Raw genomic sequence first — 25576 nt, 5'->3', positions numbered from 1 at the left:
TGGCTCACTATAACATGATTTTTATTAAGCTGCTACAGTAATGGGTCTGTTGATACTATCACCTGAGTAATTGTAATACATTGAAATTTAATGAGGCTTATAGCATATTCCAAACTATTATAAACTTGTCATTGATGAAATATTTCATTATAATAATCGATAAAGCTTTCATATTAACAACTAATATACCATTGACCGAGAGAAATAAGAAACAGCCACTGAAGTAAGAAGTTCTGTGATAATATGTTACATATAATAGAGGCTAAATAAATACTGAATATTAAAGGGAAATGCATTTTTTATTTTTGAACTCAATTACAATAGCACATTTTTAGCCCAGCAACAGAAATTGTATATTCAAAGTATTTTTAAAATTTCTAACCTGTTAACCAGTAGCACAGCACAGAGCATATAAGAAATTAACAATCACTTACTGAGTACCTGCTACGTACATAACATTCTAACATGTATACTTTAAGGGATAGACAAGAAGTATAAGACATGATTTCTGCTCTCCAGGATCTTATAATCCATTTGTCTGAATCAAGTGAAACAATTTGTGAGTTCAATAACGTAGCACTTAATTTAATTGCTAAAACCAAGGACTGCTTTGAGATTTAGACTAGAGCAGGGATCAGCCTTCTTGGAATTTAGCTTTGATAAGACCTCACTGTAGTAAAAGGATCTGATATTGTAAATTTTTTTTGATGGCTCAGTTAGTCTTAGAAAATTGAATGAAAGGCTGGATGTGGTGGCTCAAGCCTATAATCCTAGCATTCTGGGAGGCCAAGGCTGGTGGATCGTTTGAGTTCAGGAGTTTGAGACCAGCCTGAGCAAGAGTGAGACCCTGTCTCTACTAAAAATAGAAAGAAATTATCTGGACAACTAAAAAGATATAGAAAAAAATTAGCCGGGTGTGGTGGTGCATGTCTGTTAGTCCCAGCTACTCAGGAGGCTGAGGCAGTAGGATTGCTTGAGCCCAGGAGTTTGAGGTTGCTGTGAGCTAGGCTGACACCACGGCACTCTAGCCCGGGCAACAAAGTGAGACTCTGTCTCAAAAAAAAAAAAAAGAAGAAGAAGAAGAAGAAAATTGAATGAATATTCATTACACAGAGTATGATAGTAACCTTTAAAAATACGTTGCAAAGTGCCTTTTCAGAATGTTGAAACTAACGGTTGTTGGTTTTCTCGCTTTCGTAGGGAAGTTGTGATGGAACAGGTGCTATGTACTTCATAGGATGTGGTTACAATGCTTTTCCTGTTGGATCTGAGTATGCTGACTTCCCACACATGGATGACAAGCAGAAAGACAGAGAAATAAGGAAATTCAGATACATTATACATGCAGAGCAGAATGCCTTGACGTTTAGGTATGACAGTCTTTTACGTGTACTTTTCTTTAAAGTGGTAGCAAGGGTTAGTTGAAATTCATTTTCTTTTAGTTGTAATTTATTTCCTTTTTCAAATTCTAAGAAATTTTCTTTTCAGAAGTATAACTTTGGTAAAGCTTCGTCCTCACTGCCAGACGTGAGGCCATTGCCATAGATTCTCCAGGCCTTCTAATTTATTAAATCTTTTTTTTTCTTCCCTCTCTTTCCAATACAAAAGTTTTGAAGCCTGAAGTTTGTCCTTTAGGGTCTTACTCAGCCTCTCCTATTTCTGGATGTTAAGATCTCCATTGATTTCTAAATCTGGAGCACATATATTTATGAATACAGTTATGTGCCACATAACGTTTTGGTCAAACACAGACCACATATAGGACAGTGGTCCCATAAGATTATAATGGAACTGAAAAATTCCTATCACCTAGTGGCATAGCCATTGTAATGTCATAGTGCAAAACAATACCTTTTCTATGTGTAGATACACAAATACCATTGTGTTATAATTGCCTGCAGTATTCAAAACAATAACATGCTGTACAGGTGTGCAGCCTAGAAGCGATAGGCTATACCATCTAGGTTTATAGAAATACACTCTATAATGTTCACACAACAACAAAATCGCCTAACAGCACATTTCTCAGAACGTGGTCCCATTGTTAAGTAATACATGATTGTACATAGACTTCATTATGAACCAAATTGCCTTAAAAGAGCTTTTGTTAGAGATTATAACATTACCGCCTTCTAATGTTAATTTAGATCATTTTCACAAACACTTCTCAGCCTTTACCATTAAAGGGAGGAGGTTAAAAAAACAGAATAAGATGTGGCTCCTGTCCTTGGAGAGCTTCTGATGCAGTAGGGGATAGAAGACTGCATCCACGTAATGGGGGGGAGAGGCCGACACAGTGCTGCGGACATTCAGGGGCTATTATAGACATTCAGGGGAGTGCAGAGGAAAGCTTTATAAAAGATCTGGCATTTGAGCTGAGCTTTAAAGAATTGCCAGGACTGTGGCAACTGGAGATGCTTCCTTGAAGGGAAGACCATTCTTGCTTCCAGCACAAGCAGTAGTCTCAAAGTAGGAAAATGCATCATGTGTTTAGGGACATGAATATGCCACTTAGGCTGGAATGTGGACACATGGGAAATGCAGCTCTTGATGATAGGCTGGGACTGGACAAGAGGAGATGCTGAGTTCAGGCTGTATTTGGTAGTAAGGTTACAGAATGGCTTTGACAGAGCCATGCACTATAGATCATGTGGGTAGCAGGCGTATTGTTTTAACAGACTAGATGCCTAGAACTCTGTGCCCTAGTCCAGGGGAACAGAAATGAGAGTCTCCTTTCTAGGAGGTAGATATGCAAGGCTGGCAGAGGGGGAATTGAAGACAGCTGGCAAGAGCAGTGTAAACCACAGAACCTGGAAGTTAATCCTCATGGCCTCAGATGAGAGCAGCCCTTAGTCCTGAACTATCCTCAGCATGCAAAATTTCACCAAAAATCTCCTGTTCTTTTCCTTGTCCTCTTCATTACAGATTTGCTTGCTTTATTTTATACAGAGGTGTAAATATGTCAGATCCAAACTTTTCTTAAATAAAATTATCCTATGACAGGGAAGAGGTAAGAGAACTATAACTCAAAACATAACTTTAATATTAATTTATTTAATTAGTAGACATTTATTAAATATCTATTAGATACCAGATAGAGCTAGGTCTCTTGGATACCATGAGTTAATGTCTGATCACACATGGTAGCTCTTAAGGAGGGTGTTAGCTTTAATCTCTAACTCCAGTATTATAAAGAGGTACGTACTTACTTAGAAAGCATTGTTTTCCTTTTTATGTCTCTCTCTCTCTCTCTCTCCATCTCTTTCTCTCTCCCTCTTTGGTGTCTGCCTCTTTCTGTTTTCACTTACTTTTAATCTGATACTGAGCATCTTAGAATCAGTAAATGATTTTTGGTTATAATAATTGTCATGTTCAGGTTGTACTGTAACATTTGATTAATTTACATATTTTGAACATTCACTAATTCAGCAAGAATAAGGTTTGATGATTGTTGTTCATAATGTAAATCTGTTTTTAAAAACAGCTCAGTTTCAGTGTTTAAATATTTCTCTAAAAAATAACTTACCCTTTCAGAAACTACCTTCCTAATATTTTATAAATATTTTTGTAGGTGTCAAGAAATAAAACCAGAAGAAAGAAGCATGATTTTTGTGACAAAGTGCCCATGTGATGAATGTGTACCTTTAATTAAAGGTGCAGGCATAAAACAAATCTATGCAGGTGACGTAGATGTTGGAAAAAAGAAAGCAGACATCTCTTACATGAAATTTGGGGAACTTGAAGGAGTGAGCAAATTTACAGTAAGTAGATACACATTTTTTTCCAAGGTGTGCTTTCTATGAATGTTTTAGGTACCCAGCTGCATATTGTAAATTAGCAATTCCTACCTTTTTAAAGGGTTTCGGCCGGGCGCGGTGGCTCACGCCTGTAATCCTAGCACTCTGGGAGGCCGAGGTGGGCGGATCATTTGAGCTCAGGAGTTCGAGACCAGCCTGAGCAAGAGCGAGACCCCATCTCTACTAAAAATAGAAAGAAATTATATGGACAGCTAAAAATATATATAGAAAAAATTAGCCGGGCATGGTGGTGCATGCCTGTAGTCCCAGCTACTCGGGAGGCTGAGACAGGAGGATCCCTTGAGCTCAGGAGTTTGAGGTTGCTGTGAGCTAGGCTGACGCCACGGCACTCACTCTAGCCTGGGCAAGAGAGTGAGACTCTGTCTCAAAAAAAAAAAAAATAAATAAATAAAGGGTTTCAACAAATTATTATCATTGGATTTATTTTTATGTGCAAGCACTTAACCTAACTACAAATGTTCAGCTAAAGATCCCTGCTTTATGAACTTAAAATCTCTGTAGAGAATTGTACCTTGACCTTGCATGTCTTGAGCAAATGGGCCCTGTGGTGCCATCTGGTGGCTGATAGAAGAAAATCTTTGACTCGCCTTTTCCCTTGTCCCTCCTTTCTGTCCTGGATTGCTGGATGGAAGGGAAAATAGTTTCAGATCACCCAACAGATGGGGAGATGCGCGCATACAGACAAACACACACTCATTTCTCATGAGAAAACTCAGGAAAAAAATAGAATTTCCTACTTGATGTTTTTAAAAAACCTCTTTATACTTCTTTACTATTTAGGTTTTTTAAAAACCTTTATTTTGAAGCAATCTTTATTAAGCATACAGAAAAGTTATAAAAACACTACAAAGAAGTTTTTTTCCAAGAAGTTGTTGACATGATACCAGATCACCCTTTATTTCCTAAAATGAAGAATAACCACATAACTACAATACAACCACAAAAATCAGAAAATTAACATTAATACATTACTGCCATTATGCCACAGATTCCAGCCAGGGGTCACCAGCTGCCCCAGCAATGTCCTATATAGCAACAGAATCATACATTGATTTTATGACATCCAATGATTTAATCTCGGCATTTAATGTAACATTTATATACTGGAATTTGCAGTGGGTAGAAAAAGAATATAAATAACTATTTATAAATTTCAGCTTTACATTCCTGTTATATGCATCAGTTTGAGTCCAGGGTGCCTGGAACATTTATACACACATACACACACACACACACATATATAATTTTAAATATAGGAATGTACTGTCCAGTTTCTGTGTGTATATGAAATATCATAAGTTTTAACCATTTTTAATGTTTTCAATTTTTTTTTATTTCTAATTGTTTTACAGTTTCTAATTAGTCAGAGAACTTCCTAGTTCTGTGTTTTTGTTTTCTGTCTCTTCATTCCTCCTGAAGAATGTAGAGAAATAGATTTTTCAAATTCTTTTCATAAAGATGAAGTGACCTAGCTCTTCAGGACGATAAGAAATGGGTCATTAAGAATTCTGAAATATCTTGATTACTGGTAGGTCTTAGTAGCTTTTCATTTGCAAAGAGAATGAAGAGATGAGAAGATCAGAAAATAGGGCAAGAGAAGCAGAAGGAGGCAGGAGGACAAAGGGAGGCCCCAGGGGCAGAGATGGGAAGCAGAAATGCCTCCTGGGGCCAGACCCTCCCAGGAGTTATAACCCCACTCAGGTACTTTTCCAGAGGAAAGATGTACTCATGGTTGTTCTCTGTTCTTCCCATGCAAACTAGCTGTCCATCCTCTCACCCTTGCCCTCTTCTGGCCTGGCTTGAAATATTATGTAGATGGTTAGCAAAAACACCTAGTTTTGTAAATTCCAGTGATTAATACATACTAGTATTTGTTCTAAATTTGAATTTCAATAATTATTATATTCTTACTTTTAGACTATTAAAAGTGTTATGAGCCAGGCACGGTGGCTCACGCCTGTAATCCTAGCACTTGGGAGGCCGAGGCGGGTGGATTATTTGAGTTCAGGAGTTCGAGACCAGCCTGAACAAGAGCAAAACCCCGTCTCTACTGAAAAAAATAGAAAGAAATTATCTGGGCAAGTAAAAATATATAGAAAAAATTATCCGGGCATGGTGGCGCATACCTGTAGTCCCAGCTACTCGGGAGGCTGAGGCAGAAGGATTGCTTAAGCCCAGGAGTTTGAGGTTCCTGTGAGCTGGGCTGATGCCATGGCACTCAAGCCAGGGCAAAAGAGCAAGACTCTGTCTCCAAAAAAAAAAAAAAGAAAAGAAAAAAAAGTGGTATGAGTGTCAGTAAATTGATATTTGTTTTTAAGATTTAAAGTAAATTAATTTTGTTTGAAAGATTTTTGATTTTCTTTTTGATTTGTTATCATAGACCTTGAGATAAGTGGTGTTGTAGCAAACTAGCCTGGGGGGGCGGGCAACACTATTTTCTTTTCTTTTTGAAATGGGATCTCACTATGTTGCCCAGGCTGGTCTTGAACTCCTAGGTTCAAGGAGTCCTCCAACTTCTGCCTCCCGAGTAGCTGGGACTACAGGCGTAAGCCTCAATGCCTGGCTTAATGCTATTTTCAAGAATAGATTTTATGGGTGTGTATATCCATGTTCACTTACTCAATTCAAGATTATTAGTTTTTAATTTTAATTCTCAAATTCTTTTTTTTCTGCTTAATATATTTGGATTTTTCTCTATTAGGTCATATTACTTTTGTTTATTATGAAAGTAATATATGCTCATTTTAGAAGACTAGGAAAATAAAAAAGAACGTATATTATCCCACAACTCATAGATACCACTGTTAACATGTTGCTCTATTTTCTTGTCATTCAAAATCCTTCAAAAATTATTATTTTTTTTTGGTGGTTTTTTTTTTTTTTTTTTTTGAGACAGAGTCTCGCTTTATTGCCCGGGCTAGAGTGAGTGCCGTGGCATCAGCCTAGCTCACAGCAACCTCAAACTCCTGGGCTCAAGCGATCCTACTGCCTCAGCCTCCCGAGTAGCTGGGACTACAGGCATGTGCCACCATGCCCGGCTAATTTTTTCTATATATATTTTAGTTGGCCAGATAATTTCTTTCTATTTTTTTAGTAGAGACGGGGTCTCGCTCTTGCTCAGGCTGGTCTCGAACTCCTGACTTTGAGCGATACACCCGCCTCGGCCTCCCAGAGTGCTGGGATTACAGGCGTGAGCCACCGCACCCAGCCTCAAAAATTATTTTTAATAATACACAATATTCTAACCTAACTTATTTAACCATTCCCCTGTTGCTGGACTAGATTGTTTCTACATTTTTACAGATATAAAAAGACTTTTTTATGAATATCCTTAAATGTAAATTCAAGATTATTGGTTTTTAATTGTAATTCTGCTGAAATTAAGATTTAGAGATTTTAGTGGTTAGGTGTATTTCTAAATATGCCCCCTTTTTTTATTTTTGGTAATTTCTTATGTAACTTCCTACCCTTTTAGGTACTCTTTTTTTCTTGATGCTAACTCTGGCCATCTCATTTCTATAAGTGTCCAACTGATTCTAGATGTTCCTCCTTTATAAGGACTTTTTATATGTGGTAAAATGTTTGTCTTGTATCTCATCCCCTCTCAAGGCTCAAGATGTTAACTGGTTAATCTGATGAACTAGTTGATGCTTATGGAAGAGGCTCCCAGATAATTGGTACTTAATCTTGTCTCCTGAGATAGTGGCCTTTTTGGTTAAGTCATTAGTGACTTGGATAGAGATTCTAGCCAGGTAAGAAAGGAAGGGCTGTGCTGTAAGATACTGATTACTCTCCATTTTTCTTTTCTGCTGCTTCAATCTTCTCTGTAATATCTTAGAATCTTCAGGCTTCCCTATTTCCTTCAGAATGGTTGAGATGGAAAACTGTATATAATCAGAGGAAATATGATATGTGATATTATATGATATAAAATGATATGATATAAATAATAGTTTATATGATATAACAACATTAAAAGGCAAGGTAATCTTGGTCATATTTTCATTCTTTAATACCTAGGCCTTCTCTACCTATTATAAGGATCTGTAGGACCTAGAGATAGAACATGATGTGGTGTTAATTCCATAGGGCTGGGCATGGGCAGGCCCGGGTTCTAATCTATCACTGCCTATAGTTATTGTGGAACTGGGGGCGAGTCACTCCAATCCTCTGGTCTTCCACTTCCTTACCTGTAAAATGAATGTAAAGGAACTTTAAGGTCCCTGCTTTCTCTAAGAGTATCAGCTCTGATCCCAAAAATCATATCATTTAGGGTTACTCAGGGTGGCATTATTGGGACTTTGTTGATATGGACATGCTAACTGCTTTTCCTTGTATTTTTTAAAAGCTGTTTTGATATTTAAAAGCAGGATGGTGAAATTCCATTTATTAAATCCTTTTAAACACATAAATAAAATGTCTGTGCCCTCTTACAGTGGCAGCTGAATCCATCAGGAGCTTATGGTCTTGAACAAAATGAGCCTGGAAAGAGAGAAAGTAAGTATTTACAAATCCCACGTTGACATTAACTTTGTTGCTGAGGAGAAAGGATACATGATGATTTTAATGATCTGGTGATGGAAATTGTGGTGTTAATAGATGGAGAATATTCTTTTTGCAGGTTAAATTTTTGCCATTCAATTTGTTCATAAACATCTACCATATGTTAAGTGCTATGAAAAGTGCTGATTACTAATTACTCCTGTAGAAACTACAGTTTAATACAAATAATTATGTACAAATTAAATGTATATGAAACAGTAGACAACAATGCTTTTCTATACCAAAACAAAAGCTTCTTGGGCAGTAAGAAAGGAAAAATATGTATAATTAGTATGGATGGATCTATGACCAAATGATGAATATAGATACATTCTTCTAGGGTAAAGCCACATTTGCCCAGATTGGTCAGAGAATGGAAACATCCTGGTTACTTAAATAATCTGGTTAAGAATCATCACGGCTACCATATATGAATTACTAGTTTTCAAAACTTTATTATCTGCATACTAACAGATATTTTGAATGCAATATAATCTTTGGGAAATTTTACAATTCCTTAGGCACATAATTTTGGACATTAGTGCTATAATAATATTTAAAAATAGTAGCTATGTTATCTGATTGTTTGGATTCTAGGTTAATGGAAGTTTACTATAAGTTTTCTTGATAATAACAATGTAATTTTTTTTTCTTTTTTTGAGACAGAGTCTCACTGTGTTGCCCAGGCTAGAGTGCCATGGCGTCAGCCTAGCTCACAGCAACCTCAAACTCCTGAGCTCAAGCGATCCTACTGCCTCAGCTTCCCTAGTAGCTGGGACTACAGGCATGCACCACCATGCCCAGCTAATTTTTTCTATATATTTTTAGTAGAGACAGGATCTCGCTCTTGCTCAGTCTGGTCTCGAACTTCTGAGCTCCAATGATCCTCCCGCCTCAGCCTCCCAGAGTGCTAGGGTTACAAGGCGTGAGCCACCACTCTCGGCCAAATTTACCCTTTTAAAGTATAGAATTCAGTGGCGTTTAGTGAGTGGTGCAACCCTCACCACAACCTAATTTCAGAACATTTTCATCATCTTAGAAAGGAACCTCATGCCCATTTGCAGTCACTGCCATTCTCCCCAACCCCCAGCCCTAGGCAACTACTCTTTAGGTTTTTATGGATTCTTCTGTTCTGGCCATTTCATACAAATGGAAGCATACAGCGTGTGGTTCCTTTCCAAGTTTTGATACAGTTGAGAAATAGAAACAGGACTCAACAGATGAATGTCGAAACACCAGCTTTGTTGCTAGACTGGGGCTTGACCTTTGGCCAAATTAGTCTGTCAACTCAGCGGGGACTTGCTGCTGGATACCCTCACAGTGTCAGAGGAAGGGACAGAAAACAGAAGGGAGACAGGCAGCGTGACTGACTACTTTCAAGTGCTCTTCCACCACATAGAACCAGAGCCCAAATAAGCCATAACAAGCATTCTTTGTACAGAGTCACAGGGCATTCAAGAAAATCAAGCAAATGCCCAGGAACCACCCATATTGCCCTCAAAAAAAAAAAAAAAAATTGAGATAAGAGGATGAAACATTTTGTAAGAATCTGAATAGGAACAGTAAGCAAACACAAAGCCAGAGTTGCCTTGGGGACAAATGTCTATATAATCTGGGCCCTGGAGAGTAAGGTCTGGAGTCTGCTGCAAGGTGGGTGATCGAAGCTAAGGCTCCTACATGAAGCTGGAGGTGCTCAAAGGAAGCTAAAATGCTCCCACTCAGGTGCACCTTCTGCCTCCTGGCAGAGGCAAGTGCAAATTCTCTCAGGCCCACAGGATATAATAAAACATGAGTTCATAATTGAAAAATCACCAAACACAGAAGAAAATATACCACTGTGAGTGAGAGTGAACAGAAACAACAAACAGCATATTTAGATTCCCAAGGACTTCATGTTTTGGAGTTATCAAATAGAGCCATGGTCCCCAACTGCTGGGCTGCGGACGGGTACCATTCTGCGGCCTGTTAGGAACTGGGCTGCACAGCAGGAGGTGAGCGGCAAGCAAGTGAGGGAAGCTTCATCTGTATTTACAGCCGCTCCCCATCACGGGCATTGGAGGCTGCATAGAAAAATTGTCCTCCATGAAACTGGTCCCTGGTGCCAAAAAGGTTGGGGATCACCAAAATGGTATAAAATGTTTAAGAAGTAAAAGATGCCATTGAAAAATTGAGCAAAGAACAAGCCATTATAAAAAATGACCAGGCAGCTAGGCACAATGGCTCATGCCTATAATCCTAGCACTCAAGGAGGGCTAGGCAGGAGGAATGCTTGAGCCCAGGAGTTCAAGACCAGCCTGAGCAACAGCAAGACCCCATTTCTACTACAAATAGAAAAAATTAGCTGGATATGGTGGTACGCACCTGTAGTCCCAGCTACTCAGGAGGCTGAGGCAGGAGGATCACTTAAGCCCAGAAGAGGGAGGTTGCAGTGAGCTAGATTCTGCCACTGCACTCTAGCCTCGGCAACAGAGCAGGACCCTGTCTCCGCCACCAAAAAAAAAAAAAAAAGACCAGGCAACTTTGAAAAGAATCAGGCAGAATCTAGAGAAATGAAAAAAATATGATGGCTAAAATAAAAAACTCAGTGATAGGTTCAGCCCCTGTTTATTAATGGGCATGCTTGGTAGTTTGAGTGGCACAGTCACTAATGTGGGGCACCGAGCATCCCTGACAGGGCCGCGCACTCACAGGGGCAGGAATAGACTGTTTAATATGTGGTGCTAGGAAATGGGTTATCAAAATGATATTGAAGGCTTACCTCACATAATATGTATAAATCAGTTCCATATGAATTAAACACAAGAGGAAAAGGTAAACTTTTTTAAGTGTTAGAAGAAAATATAAAGTATCTTTATGACCTGGAGTAGAAAGGATGACTTACACAGGACACAGTTAGTGCTGACTACAGAAGAAAAGATTGAGAAATTAGAATACATTCCAATTAAGGACTTCTCTTCTCCTAAAGACATTGTATAGGAAGTGAAGAGGCCAGCCATCCACTGGAAGAGTATGTTTTCCACACATGATAATGAACTGGTTTCCATAATATGTAAAGAAGTCCTACAGATTGATAAGAAAGGAGAATTTAGTAGAGAATGGGTAAATGTTGGTATTTCACAACAGAAGAAACACATGAAAAGATGATCAAATTCATTAGTAGCCAGAGAAATGCAAATTAAGATCGCATTGAAGCAATGATTTGCAGATTAAAGTTTGTCATTACCAAGTTCCAGTGAGGATATGGATCATTAGGAACTCTTGTATGTTGCCAGTTGGAAAATTTTACAACCACCTTGGAAAACAATTTAACAATATCTTTATAAAACTGAATGTGCACATACTCCATGCCCCAGCAGTATTTCTAAGGATGTGCCCTAGAGAAACTCTTGCATATTGTATAAGAGACAAAGAGACAAAGAATGTATTGCACAATGGACTGCCACATAGTAGTGAAAGTAAACGAACTACGGCTACAGTCAAAAAAAGCCAAATAGTATATTATTTAGTATAATGGTAAAATTATTTTTAAGGAGCAATGGAATGATAAACACAAAATTCAAGATAATAGTTACCTCTGAATGGGGATGGGATGAGAGAGAGAGCACATGGGAATTGGTGATGTTCTAGTTGTTAGTTTGGGCAGTGGGTTCATTATTCCACCCCGGCCCCCACCCCACCTTATGTTAACAGTTTTATTCAGTTAGTGCAAATTTTAGGAAGATATAATCCTTTTGGGGGTAGTAGGTTCTTGAGTGTTCATTTTATTGTTAGGCTTTAGAACGCCAATATGTATTACATACATGTGCGTGTGTGTGTGTATGTGTGTGTGTGTGTGTTTCAAATATTACATAATAGGATGAGAGAGAGAGAGAGAGGAAGAGGAGGCTTTCCAGATTGACCTCTGGCAGGTGAGCTTAGCCCTGACCCCCAGGTATCTTTAGGACAAGGAAACAGCAGAGAAGAACACACAGGCTTGGAGGGCGGGCAGAACTCTCAAAAGACAGGAGCGAGGGCCAGGAGGAGACTTTTGCAGGTGGTGCACACATTCATCATCTTGACTATGGTGATGGTTTTACGGATGTGTATTTATGTCAGAACTCATCAAATTCTAGACTTTAAATATGTGCAGTTTATTGTGTATTTTAGACTCGTTAGCTTTGTTGTACAAATAAAGCTGTTAAAAACAAAAGCCAAGAAGAGGTTGAAGCCAGACTTTTCCCAGCCTGCCCCATCAGTTAAGTCTGTCTTCCTGGCAACAGAGGAGTGTTTGCATGGTGGGGAGGTCCCCGCACCCTCCCTACCCACACACGGGTCCCTTTTCCCTTTGCAGGATAGGTAGGTGCATTTTGTTTTTTTCAGCCGAATAATGGGGACTTTTAAAAAAAAAGTTTTATGAATTATTTGCCATACCCTGTTGAGTAAATCCAGTTTTTAAAAGGTTAGATACTGTATTGCCTAAGAGTGAGTTATTTAGAATCAATTCTTCACAGTTAAGAATTTGAAGATCAAATAAAGTGAATATTTCTTTAACGTAAGCATTGTTTTGCTTTTACAATCTATGTGGCTGAAACAAGTACCCATGTGTTTGAAGTGAAGTTTTCCTGACATGAAGTTATTCTTGAATGCTAGACAGAGCGTTGAGTGCCATCCCTCTGAAGGAAGAACAGCACCAGAACAAGAAGCTGTGTCTCGGAAACCACTGAGAAGGCCCGTCTACATGGGAATGAAGGACTCAAGAATTTTTTATTGCACTTCTAAAATTCAGCCTTGTTAACTCAGAAAATAAGGGTGGATTTTGCAAATAATTGAAAAGTTTTTTTAAGGACACTAATTTATTTCTAGGATATGAATAATGTAAATGAAAATATTTTTAGATTTATGTGTGTGTTTTCAGAATATAGTGGTGTGTTCTTTGATTACACTAAATGAGGTAGCAATAATTTGAGACCAATGTAATCACTAACAGGGATTGATTTCTATTTATCTTGATTTTGTATTAAATTTGAAAGGGGCTGGTACACTGGAGGTCACCCTTCTGCAGGGAATCCACACCTTTTGAGAAATACTAATTCCTTTGGATTACGAGGGTGACAATTAGTAAACTGCTCCAGGGAAATAAATGTCATCTTCTGGGAGTCAGTGTATAGCTAACCAAAAGGTCACATTTATACCCAAAGCTTTCTAGTAGTCAGAATTTACTTAATTAGGATGACTCATAAAAATAAAGTTGGTGGACTTGGTCTCCATTTTAAAAGTATATATTTTTCAATGTCAGTTTCTCTTAAATCTTTTTCAATATGTAGAACCACAATGACTTGTTGGATGAGGGTCCAGTTATATCACTGATTTGGGGTGGCAATAGGAAGAGAATATTACCCTTGAGACAGTGTTGCTATTTGATATCACTGACTCTTGAAATCACTAACAATGAACCTCAAATTTGGTTCTGATGTTAACAAAGAAGAAATATTTGAGTCTGGAATGTTGAAACTAGCCTTTTTAGAATTCCATTTATAAATGCTGCGCTGCCCCCATATAATTTTCCCTTCCATATAATTAACACAGGTAGGTTATGGCTTGACCTTAAAAATGGAGGCCTTTTATTATAAAAACAATTGCCAATCTCAAGAATACTGAAAGTCTTTTTTTTTTTTTTTTTTTTTTTTTGAGACAGAGTCTCACTCTGTTGCCCAGGCTAGAGTGAGTGCCGTGGCATCAGCCTAGCTCACAGCAACCTCAAACTCCTGAGCTCAAGCGATCCTCCTGTCTCAGCCTCCCGAGTAGCTGGGACTACAGGCATGCACCACCATGCCCGGCTAATTTTTTTTATATATATTTTTAGCTGTCCATATCATTTCTTTCTATTTTTAGTAGAGATGGGGTCTCGCTCTTGCTCAGGCTGGTCTCGAACTCCTGAGCTCAAACGATCCGCCCACCTCGGCCTCCCAGAGTGCTAGGATTACAGGCGTGAGCCACCGCGCCCGGCCTGAAAGTCTTGAAAGTAAACATTATGGTCATTTCATTTACCTTCCCAATTGCTCTATGCGGTTTCTGTTATTTTTATTTGATGAGAAACTTTTAGAAAATTAGTCCAAAGCTGAAGGTTACACGTTTTGTGCTTCCGTGGGGTTAGGGAGGGAGATGCCAAGGCCCATGGCCCACAGGCCTGGGGCGTGTTTCATGAGAAGGCTCCCATGTGGAGGTAGTCACATTTGCCTCTGCGTTTGTTCTCTTCCTTCCACGACATCATGTGGCCTCCTACCAGTTTCTCAGAATTATACTCAGGACCATCTGAATGTTGACTGCATACTTTGGCTTGGAGAGCAGCCTGCTTAGCTCCAGTGGGAGTTCAAAGTCACTTCCCCGGGCAGCTGAGAATTGCCATAATACTTTACACAGGTGTAAAGCATGGAGTGGGGAGGGTGAGGAGGGGAGGTACCCTTAGAGGTAGCTGATGCTAATTTGAAGACCCCTAGTTAAGCTGTTTTTTACTATTTATCAATATAAAAATGCTGATATTGCCTGCCTCCCCAAATTGCTTTATTATATTAACTATACATGCTTAAGTTCTTGGATTTGCTGTTTTTTAAGTATGCCGCCTACCCCAAATATTTTATAAATCAGTCAGCAAATACTATGTAAGACGCACAAGCCGGGTATACTGCCAGGTTTATGCATTTATATGTTGGGCGTTGGGATGGGATGTCAGAAGGGAGAAGCATGCAAATTGGGAAAAAACTATGATTAGAAAGTGAAAAATTGGCATTTCCATAGTACTATTAAAATGGTCATGATAATGCCATTTTTTTTTCTTCCGTACAACTGGTCAGATCTCAACAGACAATTATCGAGGGTTTACTGTGTAGCACCAGAAGGTAAACTCTATGAGGACTGGGAGATATATAGACATTTAAATATATATATTTTTTAAACTGTTGAATCCCAGTGCCTAGAGCAGTTCCTGGCACACAGCAGGCATTCTGTAAAAATTTACTGATGGACTGAGTGACTGCTGGCTAGACCCTGGGGAAGAGATGTGTAAGAAATGCTCCCTGACCTCGAGAAGCTCACAGACTAGTGGGAGATGCAAGCACGGAATTGAGCAATTAAGGAAAGCGATGCCCAGAGCGTGGTCCCGGCCCGCAGCGTCAGCGGCACCTGGCGCTCGTTAGAAACGCCTGTTCTTAGGGCCCACCTCAGGCCTGCCGAATGGAGATCGGGGCTGGGCCCAGCAAGCGGCGTTTACTCAGACCCTTCACGTGATTCTGGTGACCTTTAAGGCCGAGAATCCCCGGCGTGCATGTAACTGTAGGGACAGCGGTGTCACAAGAGGACATGCAGACGCTCTGGGGAGTCCTGGAAAGGGCCTGACGGAAGCGGAGGTGCCGAGGTAGGTCCCTAAGGAGCCCACGGGTTTGCCGAGCAGACAGCGGGGACGGGGACGAGACAAATGTCTGAGGGAAATTGGTGGAGACAGATGGTTGCTCTGGGAGCGGGAGCAAGTGGCTGGGGACGCACAGAAGGACGGCGGGGCCGCGCCCAGAGCCCACTGGGCCTGGAGAAGCTCTGGGGGGCAGGGCCGCCCGGGTCTGCTAATCCACGGGCAGGAGGCTTCACGCCTCAGCCTGAGAAACCAGAATTTGCACTTAAAAAATATAATGTCTTTCTTAATTTAAAAGATTGGGAGGATAACGGTAAATTTGTAATTTGTAAAGAATAACTCTACTGTTTGTTTACTGCCTAAGTGACGGAATAGGCTGGTGTAAGTGGCGCTGAGCATTCGCCTGCTTTCCTTCCTGCCTGTCCTGCAGAGTAGACGCAGGTTTATGTAGTTTCGTTGTGTTATTGCCAAAGCTTTTTGTTTTCTGTGTGTTTCTTCCGCAACTTACTGAGTTTGAAAATACACCTTTTACTCGTATGGCTTCCTGACTTGATGCGGTAACAGCCCTGCCTTAGGGTCTGCGGCGCGGTCTGGTTCTGACGCGCTTTAGGGCAAGTGGTGTTGAGCAGCCCATTTTGAGGAATCCTCCTATTGCCGACAGTGGCCACCTGGCATGTAGCTGAGACGGTTATTATTGTTTTTTAGGACTAAACATCATTGAATACCTTCATTTCATGCCCTTTTTAGCTTAACATTTTTATTAATATATTTTAGTACAAATAGCCACCCCATGATATCAGTATGCGTCTCTTCCTTGGGGTAAGCCCCAAAGATATTGTGTCAGAAGCGTACACATTCTCCTGCCAAGGGCTATTAAGAATTTAGATGAAGAATGCCTGAAAAAATACAGATTTTCTCAAAAACAACCTTTGGAGATAAAGAGTTAAGTTGTTGGAGATCACTATCTCAGTTGGGTGTCTACCTGTTTGTTATTTCTGATTATGTGTTTTAAGAGGTTTTAAAAATGGAATCGATTTACCAGGCTTGCCGTGTATTTTGGTCCTAGAGTCTAACTCTGATCTCTACTGGAGTTGGCCCATTAGGTGGCTTCAGGCTCAATTTTCATTCAGACCCAGCTTATTAAACGTGGGCCAGCAGCACCTCCCAGCTCTTTACCTTAGGTCTTGCCCACTGGACTCCCCCTGAGTTAATTTATGAACATCTTTGACAGGAGCTCAAAATATGAAAAGGAAAATGTCATTGATGAGGGACTGCTACAGTATTTTTTTAATGTTGTGATAATTTGAGTATAGTTTCAATGTGCAACAATCAAATTCATGGACTTTGATTTGTAATGATTATGTAAATGAGAAAGTAGTGAAGAAATATTGTCTGTATCTCTTTTTACAATGGTACCATCAAATCTGTTTTCTATATAATGGTAGAAATAACTCTTTAGTAAAGACTGGTGAGTGTACATATCTACCAACATGTGGGAGATTTGTGATTTTAATTTACCACTTAGAGTTACAGCTTTCGTTTCAGTTTGGTCAGCTTTATTTCTGAATCAATGAATGGTCCCAACTCCCTTCTTTATAAACATGAACTCTATCTTTAGTGACACTCAGATATGTAGGTGAAACTTATTGCCCCTAGTCTTCCTGAATGTCCATTTCTAACCCTCCCTAATATCTGGGGAGGAAAAAGAAAGAAGTGAGCCCATCTTGGGACAGGAGCTCATTGGTGAGTGTAGCGCAAAGGGATTTGTGAGGGAAAGCACATGTCTGTCCAGAAGGACACAGGCCAGGACTTTGCTGGAACACCTCCCCCCACCCCCATGCTTCCATCCTCAGAAACTGGGGTCCAAGCAAAGGTGAACAGGGAGAAGCCATGGTTTGTCGCAATGCTGCACCCACACCAGAGAGGCTCCGGCCCGGTGTGTATCCCCAGGGCAAAAGGCGCAGGGAGGGGGCTGCTGTGCTGTGTGGAGCCCAGGCAGCAGACTGGCCCCACCTGATGAGTGTGTGCATCGGGGTCAGACAGCTTGCAGTACTGTGCAGTCTGACGTGCACATCCCCAGAGTTTAAAAAACAGAACAGGAAGAAGAGCTACGCCAGAAGATGCGCACGTGCTGCTGTGTGTGTGCTGTGAAGTGCCAAGAAAGGGAAACTAATGCGCCGTGAGGCTTCTGCATAGCAGATCCTAACTCTGGCCAACTTGGTTTCATCCACCATGATGACCAGCAGCGATGCGCTGGGGTCTGTATTTGCACTGCCACGACTCCTTAACAAACCGTGAGCCAGGCACTCTGAGGGGGGCGCTTCCAGTGGTGAGGGAACCCAGACACAAACCCTGCCCTGGTGGAGCTTAGAGTCTAGTTGGGGAGATGGACAGACATCAGATATTCATGAAAATGAAGAGAGAGAGCTACAGTGAAGAGAACTGGTCTCCCAACAAAAACAGGCACCTATCACTCCACTTCAAACAGATGTCCGCTACTGTTATAATCATGAGGTTACCACAGGCTGTACTCAGTGCATCCAGAAAGTTGTACTGGTTTAAGTTTTGTGGGAGTGTTTTGTTTTTTTGTTTTTGATGCAGAGTCTTGCTCTGTCTCCCAGGCTAGAGTGCAATGGCGTCATCATAGCTCACAGCAACCTCAAACACCTGGGCTCAAGTGGATCCTCTTGCCTCAGCCTCCCGAGTAGCTGGGACTACAGGTGTGCACCACCAATGCCCAGCTAATTTTTCTATTTTTAGTGGCGATGCGGTCTCACTCTTGCTCAGGCCTCAGCCTCCCAGAGTGCTAGGATGACTGGCATGAGCCACCATGCCTGGCCTAGTTTGGGTTTTTTAAAAAAAAATCCTACGTGCTTAAGCAGGAAATATTTTGGAAACCTCTGAAAGGAGAGAACAATGACATTAAAAATGCAAAGAGTTCTCTCAAACATGAGTTTCTGTTGACCAGGAATTTCACCATTCTTGGCTCCCTTGGATGCTGAAACGGCTTATGAACGGACACATTCTGCTGAGCTGAACAGGCTTTAGTGTAATCTGATGAAGCACCCATATGCTAGTGGGAGTACTGATGTAAAGAAGTGTTTATTTTACCAAAAAAGCATAAGTTTCCACGGAGGGGCAAAGGGGGGATGATTTCAGTTATCTATTGCTACATGACAAACTACCCCCAAAAATTTAGTGGCAAGACAGCAACTCTTTTATTTTCATGATTCTGTGGGCCAGGAGTTTGGATAGGACTCAGCTGGGCAGCTCAGCTCCCTGTGGTGCCGGCTGGGGCCACTCATGACTGTGTGCGCTGGGGGTTCAGCTGAGAGTGGAGTTCAGCTGTGCCCCACTGGGCACTGGGACACAGAGGCTGGACTGTCCAAGAGGCTTCACTCAGGTTTCTGGTGCTCAGCTTGGATGGCTGAAACAGACGGGGGCTGGCCGGGTCTTTCCAGCAGGGGGGTCAGACCTCTTAACTTGGCGGCTCAGGACTCTGGAAGTGAGTGCTCCCAGAGGACAAGCCCAGTGTCCACGGCCCCCGACCCTGTCCCCCTTGCATCACGCTGGCTAACGGCTCATTGGCCAATGGTAGCTGTAGGCCACACCCGGTGTCCATGTGGAGGGGCCTGCACAGGGCATGAAGCCGGGAGATGTAGTTCCCCGGGGACCATGACAGTAATAGCCCACCACAGGGATTGAGCAGACCACTGAGGTTAATGCCACTGAGAGTGGGGCCACTTGCCCTGGCCCCTGAGCAAAGTTCTAGCCCCAAGACCCCTACTTCCCAGCTAACATGGTGCCTCCAAAAGGGTAGATACCTCTTTTTACAATCTAGAATAGTCAATGGTTTATGTACCTGACAACCTTTTCATAGCCCATTACCCAATGATCATGTGTTTTTGTGACTTTCTGATAAAACTTTGAGTATGATTTTACTATTTAAATGGACCGTAATGTTTTGCTGTTGTCGCTTTTCTTGTTTAATCATATCTAAGATTTTTCTGAAGTCAAATACTTTTTCAGTAAGGGCAATGAGGTGTTGGCAAAAAAGGTGTGCGTGGGGGGTGGCAGGGTGCTGGTTATATTTGCTAAAACCTGGACATGCATTTCCCCAAAGATTAGAACTCTGAATCCACCTAGTGCAGTGTTTGTCCACAGGAGCACTGTTAGCATTTTGAGTGCGATCATTTTCCATTGTTTAGGGCTGGCCTGAGCGTTGCCAGAGGTGTAGCATCCCTGGCCCATGCCCACCAAAGGCCATTTGAGTCATCCAGAAATTTTGACAACAGAACTCACCCTGGGGGCTGGGATGAGGGGCTTTCCTTTGTTGAGCGCCACTGATCAACCCAACCACTGTGGGGGTTGCATCTCCTCTCTGACTCTCCTCCAAAGAGAACAGTCACCCAGGCTCTGCTCCAGCACCTGCAGCGACCAAGAAATCACCACCTCCTAAAGCCACATTTGGACGGTCCTCATTATTAAAATGTTATTTTTATGGAACAAACTCTTCCCCCACCACTGCCCGCATTTCTATCATGAGTCCTTGGTCTATAACACAGACCTCTTTGTGTCCGCCCTCTGCCTCATGAATGCCCTCCAGGACTTGAAAATAGCATTGTGTTCCCAAGGTCCCATGACGGCCTCCCACCTCTCCCGGAAACTTACTGTGTCGATATATATAGGTTTGCATTTTATAGTGAAGCGCTTTTTATGTTGCCACATTTAATTTTCACACCATGAAGTAGGATTACCATTTCCACTTTCCAGGTAATGAAACGGAGTCTCAGGTTAAACGATGTAGCCAAGGCTGCTCTGCTAGTAACTGGCAGCACCAGCACACAAACCTGCTCCTTGTGTTCCAAACACAATGCCTTTGCCCATTTTCCCAATATTCACACATTTTGTCCAGCCTCTCCCTCTCTGACGTCATCTTTCCATCTGTACCTCTGCTTGGCTCCCATGGTAGAAGGCACTAATGGCCCATTTTTCATCCTTTACCAAACGGCTCTGTGAGTCCCTCCCAGCAACAGGTGGAGTGGATTTCCCCACCCTCGACTGTGGCTTGGAAATGTCCTTGTGCCAGTTCTGACATTAGGCCTCGAGAAGCCTGAGTGCTTCCACTCACTCTTTTGTGATTCTGCCATCACCAGACACAGGGAGCAGAGCCACCCTGGCCAGCCCAGCCTGGATCAGGTGACCCCAAGCCAACCCGCAGACTTGTGAGAACAACCATTGGCTTTATTAAAGTTATTGCATTTCAGGGGACTTGTTATGCAGCGGTTGCTAAACGATGCATTTCCCAAACTTTGCAAAAACACAGACTTCCCTGCACCCTGGGATTCCTTTCCCCACGGTACCTGAAGCCTGTACTAGTTTTCTCAACATCCTCATCTGTCATTATTCCAGGAACCCCCGCTGTCTTCCCGCCCACCCTGCCAGGGAAAAGTGCATTCCACTCCTAGTGGCAAACCCTACTGTCCCTACTGCCATCTGTGGCTGGATCAGCCTGTCCTAAGACGCTCCTTTGGCTTTCATGACATCACCTTCTTGGGGATATCCTTGGCCCCAGCCTGTTTCTGGGCTTCTCCTCTCTCCCCTCCTCCCAGGATCTCTCTCGTGCCCTCCCTGCCTCCTACTTTGCTTCCTTCTCTCCGGGGACCCCATCCCCTCCCATGATCTCAAGCGCCACCAGAGTGCTGCCAACTGTCCCCAACCCATGACTCTTCCCAGTTGCAGTTGTGTCCCCTCGACAGCCCCCCCCCCACCCCGGGGGTGCTGCTGCTTTTCTGCAGGGAATGATGGAGTGGGGGAAAGACCGGTGTGGGGGACAGAGTGGCCAGGGCTCCAGACGGGAAGCTATTGCGAGCGCAGCTGGGGCGCCAGAAATCCTTGTCTGAGCACTCATGCTCGGGCAGAGGACTTCACACATGCCCTTGCTAAATCCAGCCCCGGTTAGATGCAGCCCAGCACCGCAGCCTGCCCCTCTCCTTGTTAGTTTTGTTCTATCCACCGGTCAGGCATCCCTGTCAGACTCAAGTCACTCAGTCACTTGATCAGTGGCGCTTCCGTCCCATCCAAGACACTGATGTTGAATTAGAAAGGGCCCGACAGGAAAAATACAATAAAGACGTTATTTGTTTTAGCCACCAGAGGGCTGCATGGCCCAGAAATTGATTCAGATGCTGCTTCGAAGTGAAATTAGAATTTGAGCATTGCTGGATTCGAGGGGCTTTGGAGTCAGGGGTGGGGTGGGGTGGAGGGGGCGCAGAAGGAAAGTAGGCACACTGGGGACAGCAGGCGGTTGTAGCATGGGCCGCAAGGAGAGAGAGAGTGAAACCACCAAGGGCCTTGGGAGCACTTCTGAGGAGCAATGGGGAGCTATAGGGGATTTTAAGAAAGAGGGTGGAGTCTCGGGAGACGATTGATTGGCAGGCGTGGGGGGCGCGGGAGGGAGGCCGCAGGGTGAAGCTGGGAGATGCGATGGAGAGAAAGACGCAAGAGAAATTGTCGTTCATAAAGAATGAGTCACGTGTTCACTCAAAAATACCAGTAGAGCATTTGTTCATGAAGAAAGACCCTGCCCTGCACCCCAGCGCACGGCGGCGGGCGTCGCGGGGGCGGCCCCTGCGCGGGGTCCGGGGAGCCCGGGAGGGGGGATTTTAGCTGACAGGAAGGACGAGAAGCAGCAGCAGCGGGTGCAGGACGCGGGGTAGACGGGTCCTTGGCGGGGCAGAGCCTTTCTGTGGGGACTGAGGCCCCAGTGGGCGCGGGACAGCGGAGCCACATGCTGCAGGCTTTGAGGACCGTGGTCGGGGCTTTGGATTCGGGTCTGAGTGTTGGGGAGGCCAGTGGAGGGTTTGGGGCGGGGGAGAACGGTGTCCGGGTCTGTCCCGTGAAAAGATCACTTGGGACTTGTGCGGAGACGGGTGCAGTCTGGTGCACACGCAGAGCTGCTCGCACGTGGCCTGTGTCGCAGAAGTGCCCATGGGTCGGCTGCAGGTGGGAGGCAAAGAGAAGACTTACACGCGACTTCTGTGTTTGCCGTCGCCGGCGGGGCGGGGCAGCGGGTGTCGCAAAGGCAGGGAGTCACGCGTCCCCTGCAGGGCACGCGACGAGCGGGCAAGGGCTCGAGTGGGCTCGGACACCCGACGTCCGCCTGGAGCCGCAGAGCTGGGCGCCACCCGCCCGCCACAGGGCACGGACAGGAAGCCCCGCAAGGAGCCGGGGATGTGCGGGGCAGCGTGCTGGGCTCCAGAAGGCCCAGGAGGCAGGACCCGGCGCAGTGAGGTTCCTGGGCTGCTGGGGGAGGAGCTCCTTTCCCAGGCCCTTGCTAGGGAGGGGACTGCAGCCAGGCTGAGGAGGAGTTGGGTCTGCAGGGACAGAGCCTGGCCCCAGTGCCACGAGAGGCCAGGGTCAGGTTCTGAGCCTCCCGTAACAGTGAAGTTGTGAGCGGATCTGTTGTGCTTTACATGCCCTGCATGTCTCATCCAGGTGCCTGCTCCCTGGCTTCAGGTAACGTGCTGTGCCTGGATTCAGACGGGCACAGTAAATAGACAACTGAACAAAGCCACTCTGCTTGGAAATGGTCCCTGGTCAAGGTGAAGGGCACGCCTGGTGCTGCCAGATGCCGCGGGGCAGCTGTGGGCACGCCCACCTCCTTCCTCCCACACCCTCAGCAGCACAGAGTCTCATTCATCCAGGCAGGGCAGGTCACAGCTATGTGAATGTCACGCTCAGTGCCTGGAGAAAGGGCAGAGGCCTTTTTCCCCACGGAAGGAGCAAGCCTGCAGTTAGGGCCTCGGCCCCCCCAGCCCCCCAGAGTCTTGGGATTATACAAGCATCGTCTGTCCCTGATGCTGGGGTACTGGCCAGGACCTCCTGGTGGGGTGACACAGCGATGCCCTGGCCTAGAGGTCAACCACTACTTTGTCCCAGTGGCACTTTTTTTTTTTTTTTTTTTTTTTGAGACAGAGTCTCGCTCTGTTGCCCAGGCTAGAGTGCCGTGGCGTCAGCCTAGCTCACAGCAACCTCAAACTCCTGGGCTCAAGGGATCCTTCTGCCTCAGCCTCCCGAGTAGCTGGGACTACAGGCATGTGCCACCATGCCTGGCTAATTTTTTCTATATATTAGTTGTCCAGATAATTTCTTTCTATTTTTAGGAAAGACGGGGGTTTCGCTCTTGCTCAGGCTGGTCTCGAACTCCTGAGCTCAAAGGATCCACCCACCTCGGCCTCCCAGAGTGCTAGGATTATAGGCGGGAGCCGCTGGGCCCAGCCAATGATAAAGTATTATGTATATCGCCACATGTTCTCTCGAAAGAGCCCTATGATCACAGTGTTTTATAGTAACATAGATGGTTCTCATTGAAGTGATTAAATCACATCTATATTACATTAATTTTTTTTTTTTTTTTTGAGACAGAGTCTCACTTTGTTGCCCAGGCTAGGGTGAGTGCCGTGGCATCAGCCTAGCTCACAGCAACCTCAAACTCCTGGGCTTAAGCGATCCTACTGCCTCAGCCTCCCCAGTAGCTGGGACTACAGGCATGCGCCACCATGCCCAGCTAATTTTTCTATACATATTTTTAGTTGGCCAGATAATTTCTTTCTATTTTAGTAGAGACGGGGTCTTGCTCTTGCTCAGGCTGGTCTTGAACTCCTGACCTGGAGCGATCCACCCGCCTCGGCCTCCCAGAGTGCTAGGATTACAGGTGTGAGCCACGGCGCCCGGCTTATATTACATTAATTGATGGCAAAGGGGTTGTGACTTTTCGTGTTTTGATGGTGGCTTTTAGGGTACTGTACCTGTACATCCTTCTCTCTGAGGGAGCGATGAGGGAGGAGGTGACCCCCGGCCAGTGTGGGATGTACACTCATCACAAATTCCAGTCTCTCAGCACCCCTGTGGCTCTGGGCCACTGGGGAATGGGGAAGTGAATGGCTGGGCAGCAACCGCTCCTATCAGGAAATCTAAGTTAATATTATGTCCAACTAAAAAAACCAAGCCAAGAAAACAAAGGCAGAGGAGGAGGTGCAGTCTGAAATCAATGCCTATGTCCAGTCAAGGGATTGCTTAAAATGATAAAGAAATTCAAGATCGAATGCCCCTACCCTACACAGGGGTCTAATTCGATCTTCCAAACTTCAGACAACCCAGACGAGTAAAGCGACCCCCCCCCTTGAATGAATCTAGCTTGTGAAATCTTTCGGCTGAGTCATCCTTTCAGCACTGGCATCCAGGGTTCCCTGTTGCAAGGGGGCCTGTGAGGAAATGAAGTGTCTGCCCTCAGGCTGGAGAGCTGAAGGGCAGGCCTGACCTCGCAGCCTGGTTTCCAAAGCCATGGACTTGGGGTCAGCACTGGCTCCGCAGCTGCTGGCTGTCTGATCCGGAGCACGTTTCTCACCCTTTCTGTGGCTCAGCGTCCCTCCGTCCCTCCGTCCTGCGGCTGCCTGAGTGAGATGCCCGGCTTGGTGCCCGCCAGGCTGAGCGCTCGGTTGTTTGCTCTGCTTTAGTTACGGCAGCTACATAGCAGCACTTCCCATGTTTCCAAAACAAAATCACAACCTTGTTCACATCCATCTTCAATCTTCTTAGGCAGACCAAGTCTAGCTTTTCAAGGTCACCTTTATAGTATGTTTCGGATCTTATCCCACCCGGTGCACCCTCACTAGAATACCCAAAACCTGGGAAGAACAATCCATGAAAAGGTGATCATTCATGCCATATGTAACAATATTCTTTTGGATAAAATGATAAACAAGTAAAAAACACAAAAATCTTAATTTCCTCTAATATAATAGACTAGGAAGATCTGTACATCTATTTCGAA

General features: G+C 43.8%; 1 protein-coding gene across 2 annotated transcripts in view; it reads left to right on the top strand.

The window, feature by feature from the left end:
- The window catches only part of CDADC1 (cytidine and dCMP deaminase domain containing 1), a 36426-nt gene extending 23193 nt beyond the window's left edge, over positions 1-13233 (top strand). Inside the window, exons 7-10 of one of the 2 annotated variants that reach the window (XM_069467277.1) lie at positions 1201-1370; positions 3572-3761; positions 8255-8315; positions 12990-13233. In XM_069467277.1, coding sequence (XP_069323378.1) covers positions 1201-1370; positions 3572-3761; positions 8255-8315; positions 12990-13063 — 495 coding nt within the window. In that variant the 3' untranslated portion in view covers positions 13064-13233. Of the gene's footprint in view, positions 1-1200; positions 1371-3571; positions 3762-8254; positions 8316-12934 lie in introns of both variants that reach the window. The other variant, XM_069467278.1, reaches the window with a different exon arrangement.
- The last annotated feature ends 12343 nt before the right edge of the window (positions 13234-25576 follow it).

Source organism: Eulemur rufifrons, chromosome 4 (assembly GCF_041146395.1).
Source record: "Eulemur rufifrons isolate Redbay chromosome 4, OSU_ERuf_1, whole genome shotgun sequence".
NCBI classification, from domain to species: Eukaryota; Metazoa; Chordata; class Mammalia; order Primates; family Lemuridae; genus Eulemur; species Eulemur rufifrons.
This window is presented reverse-complemented; position numbering and strand designations above follow the sequence as displayed.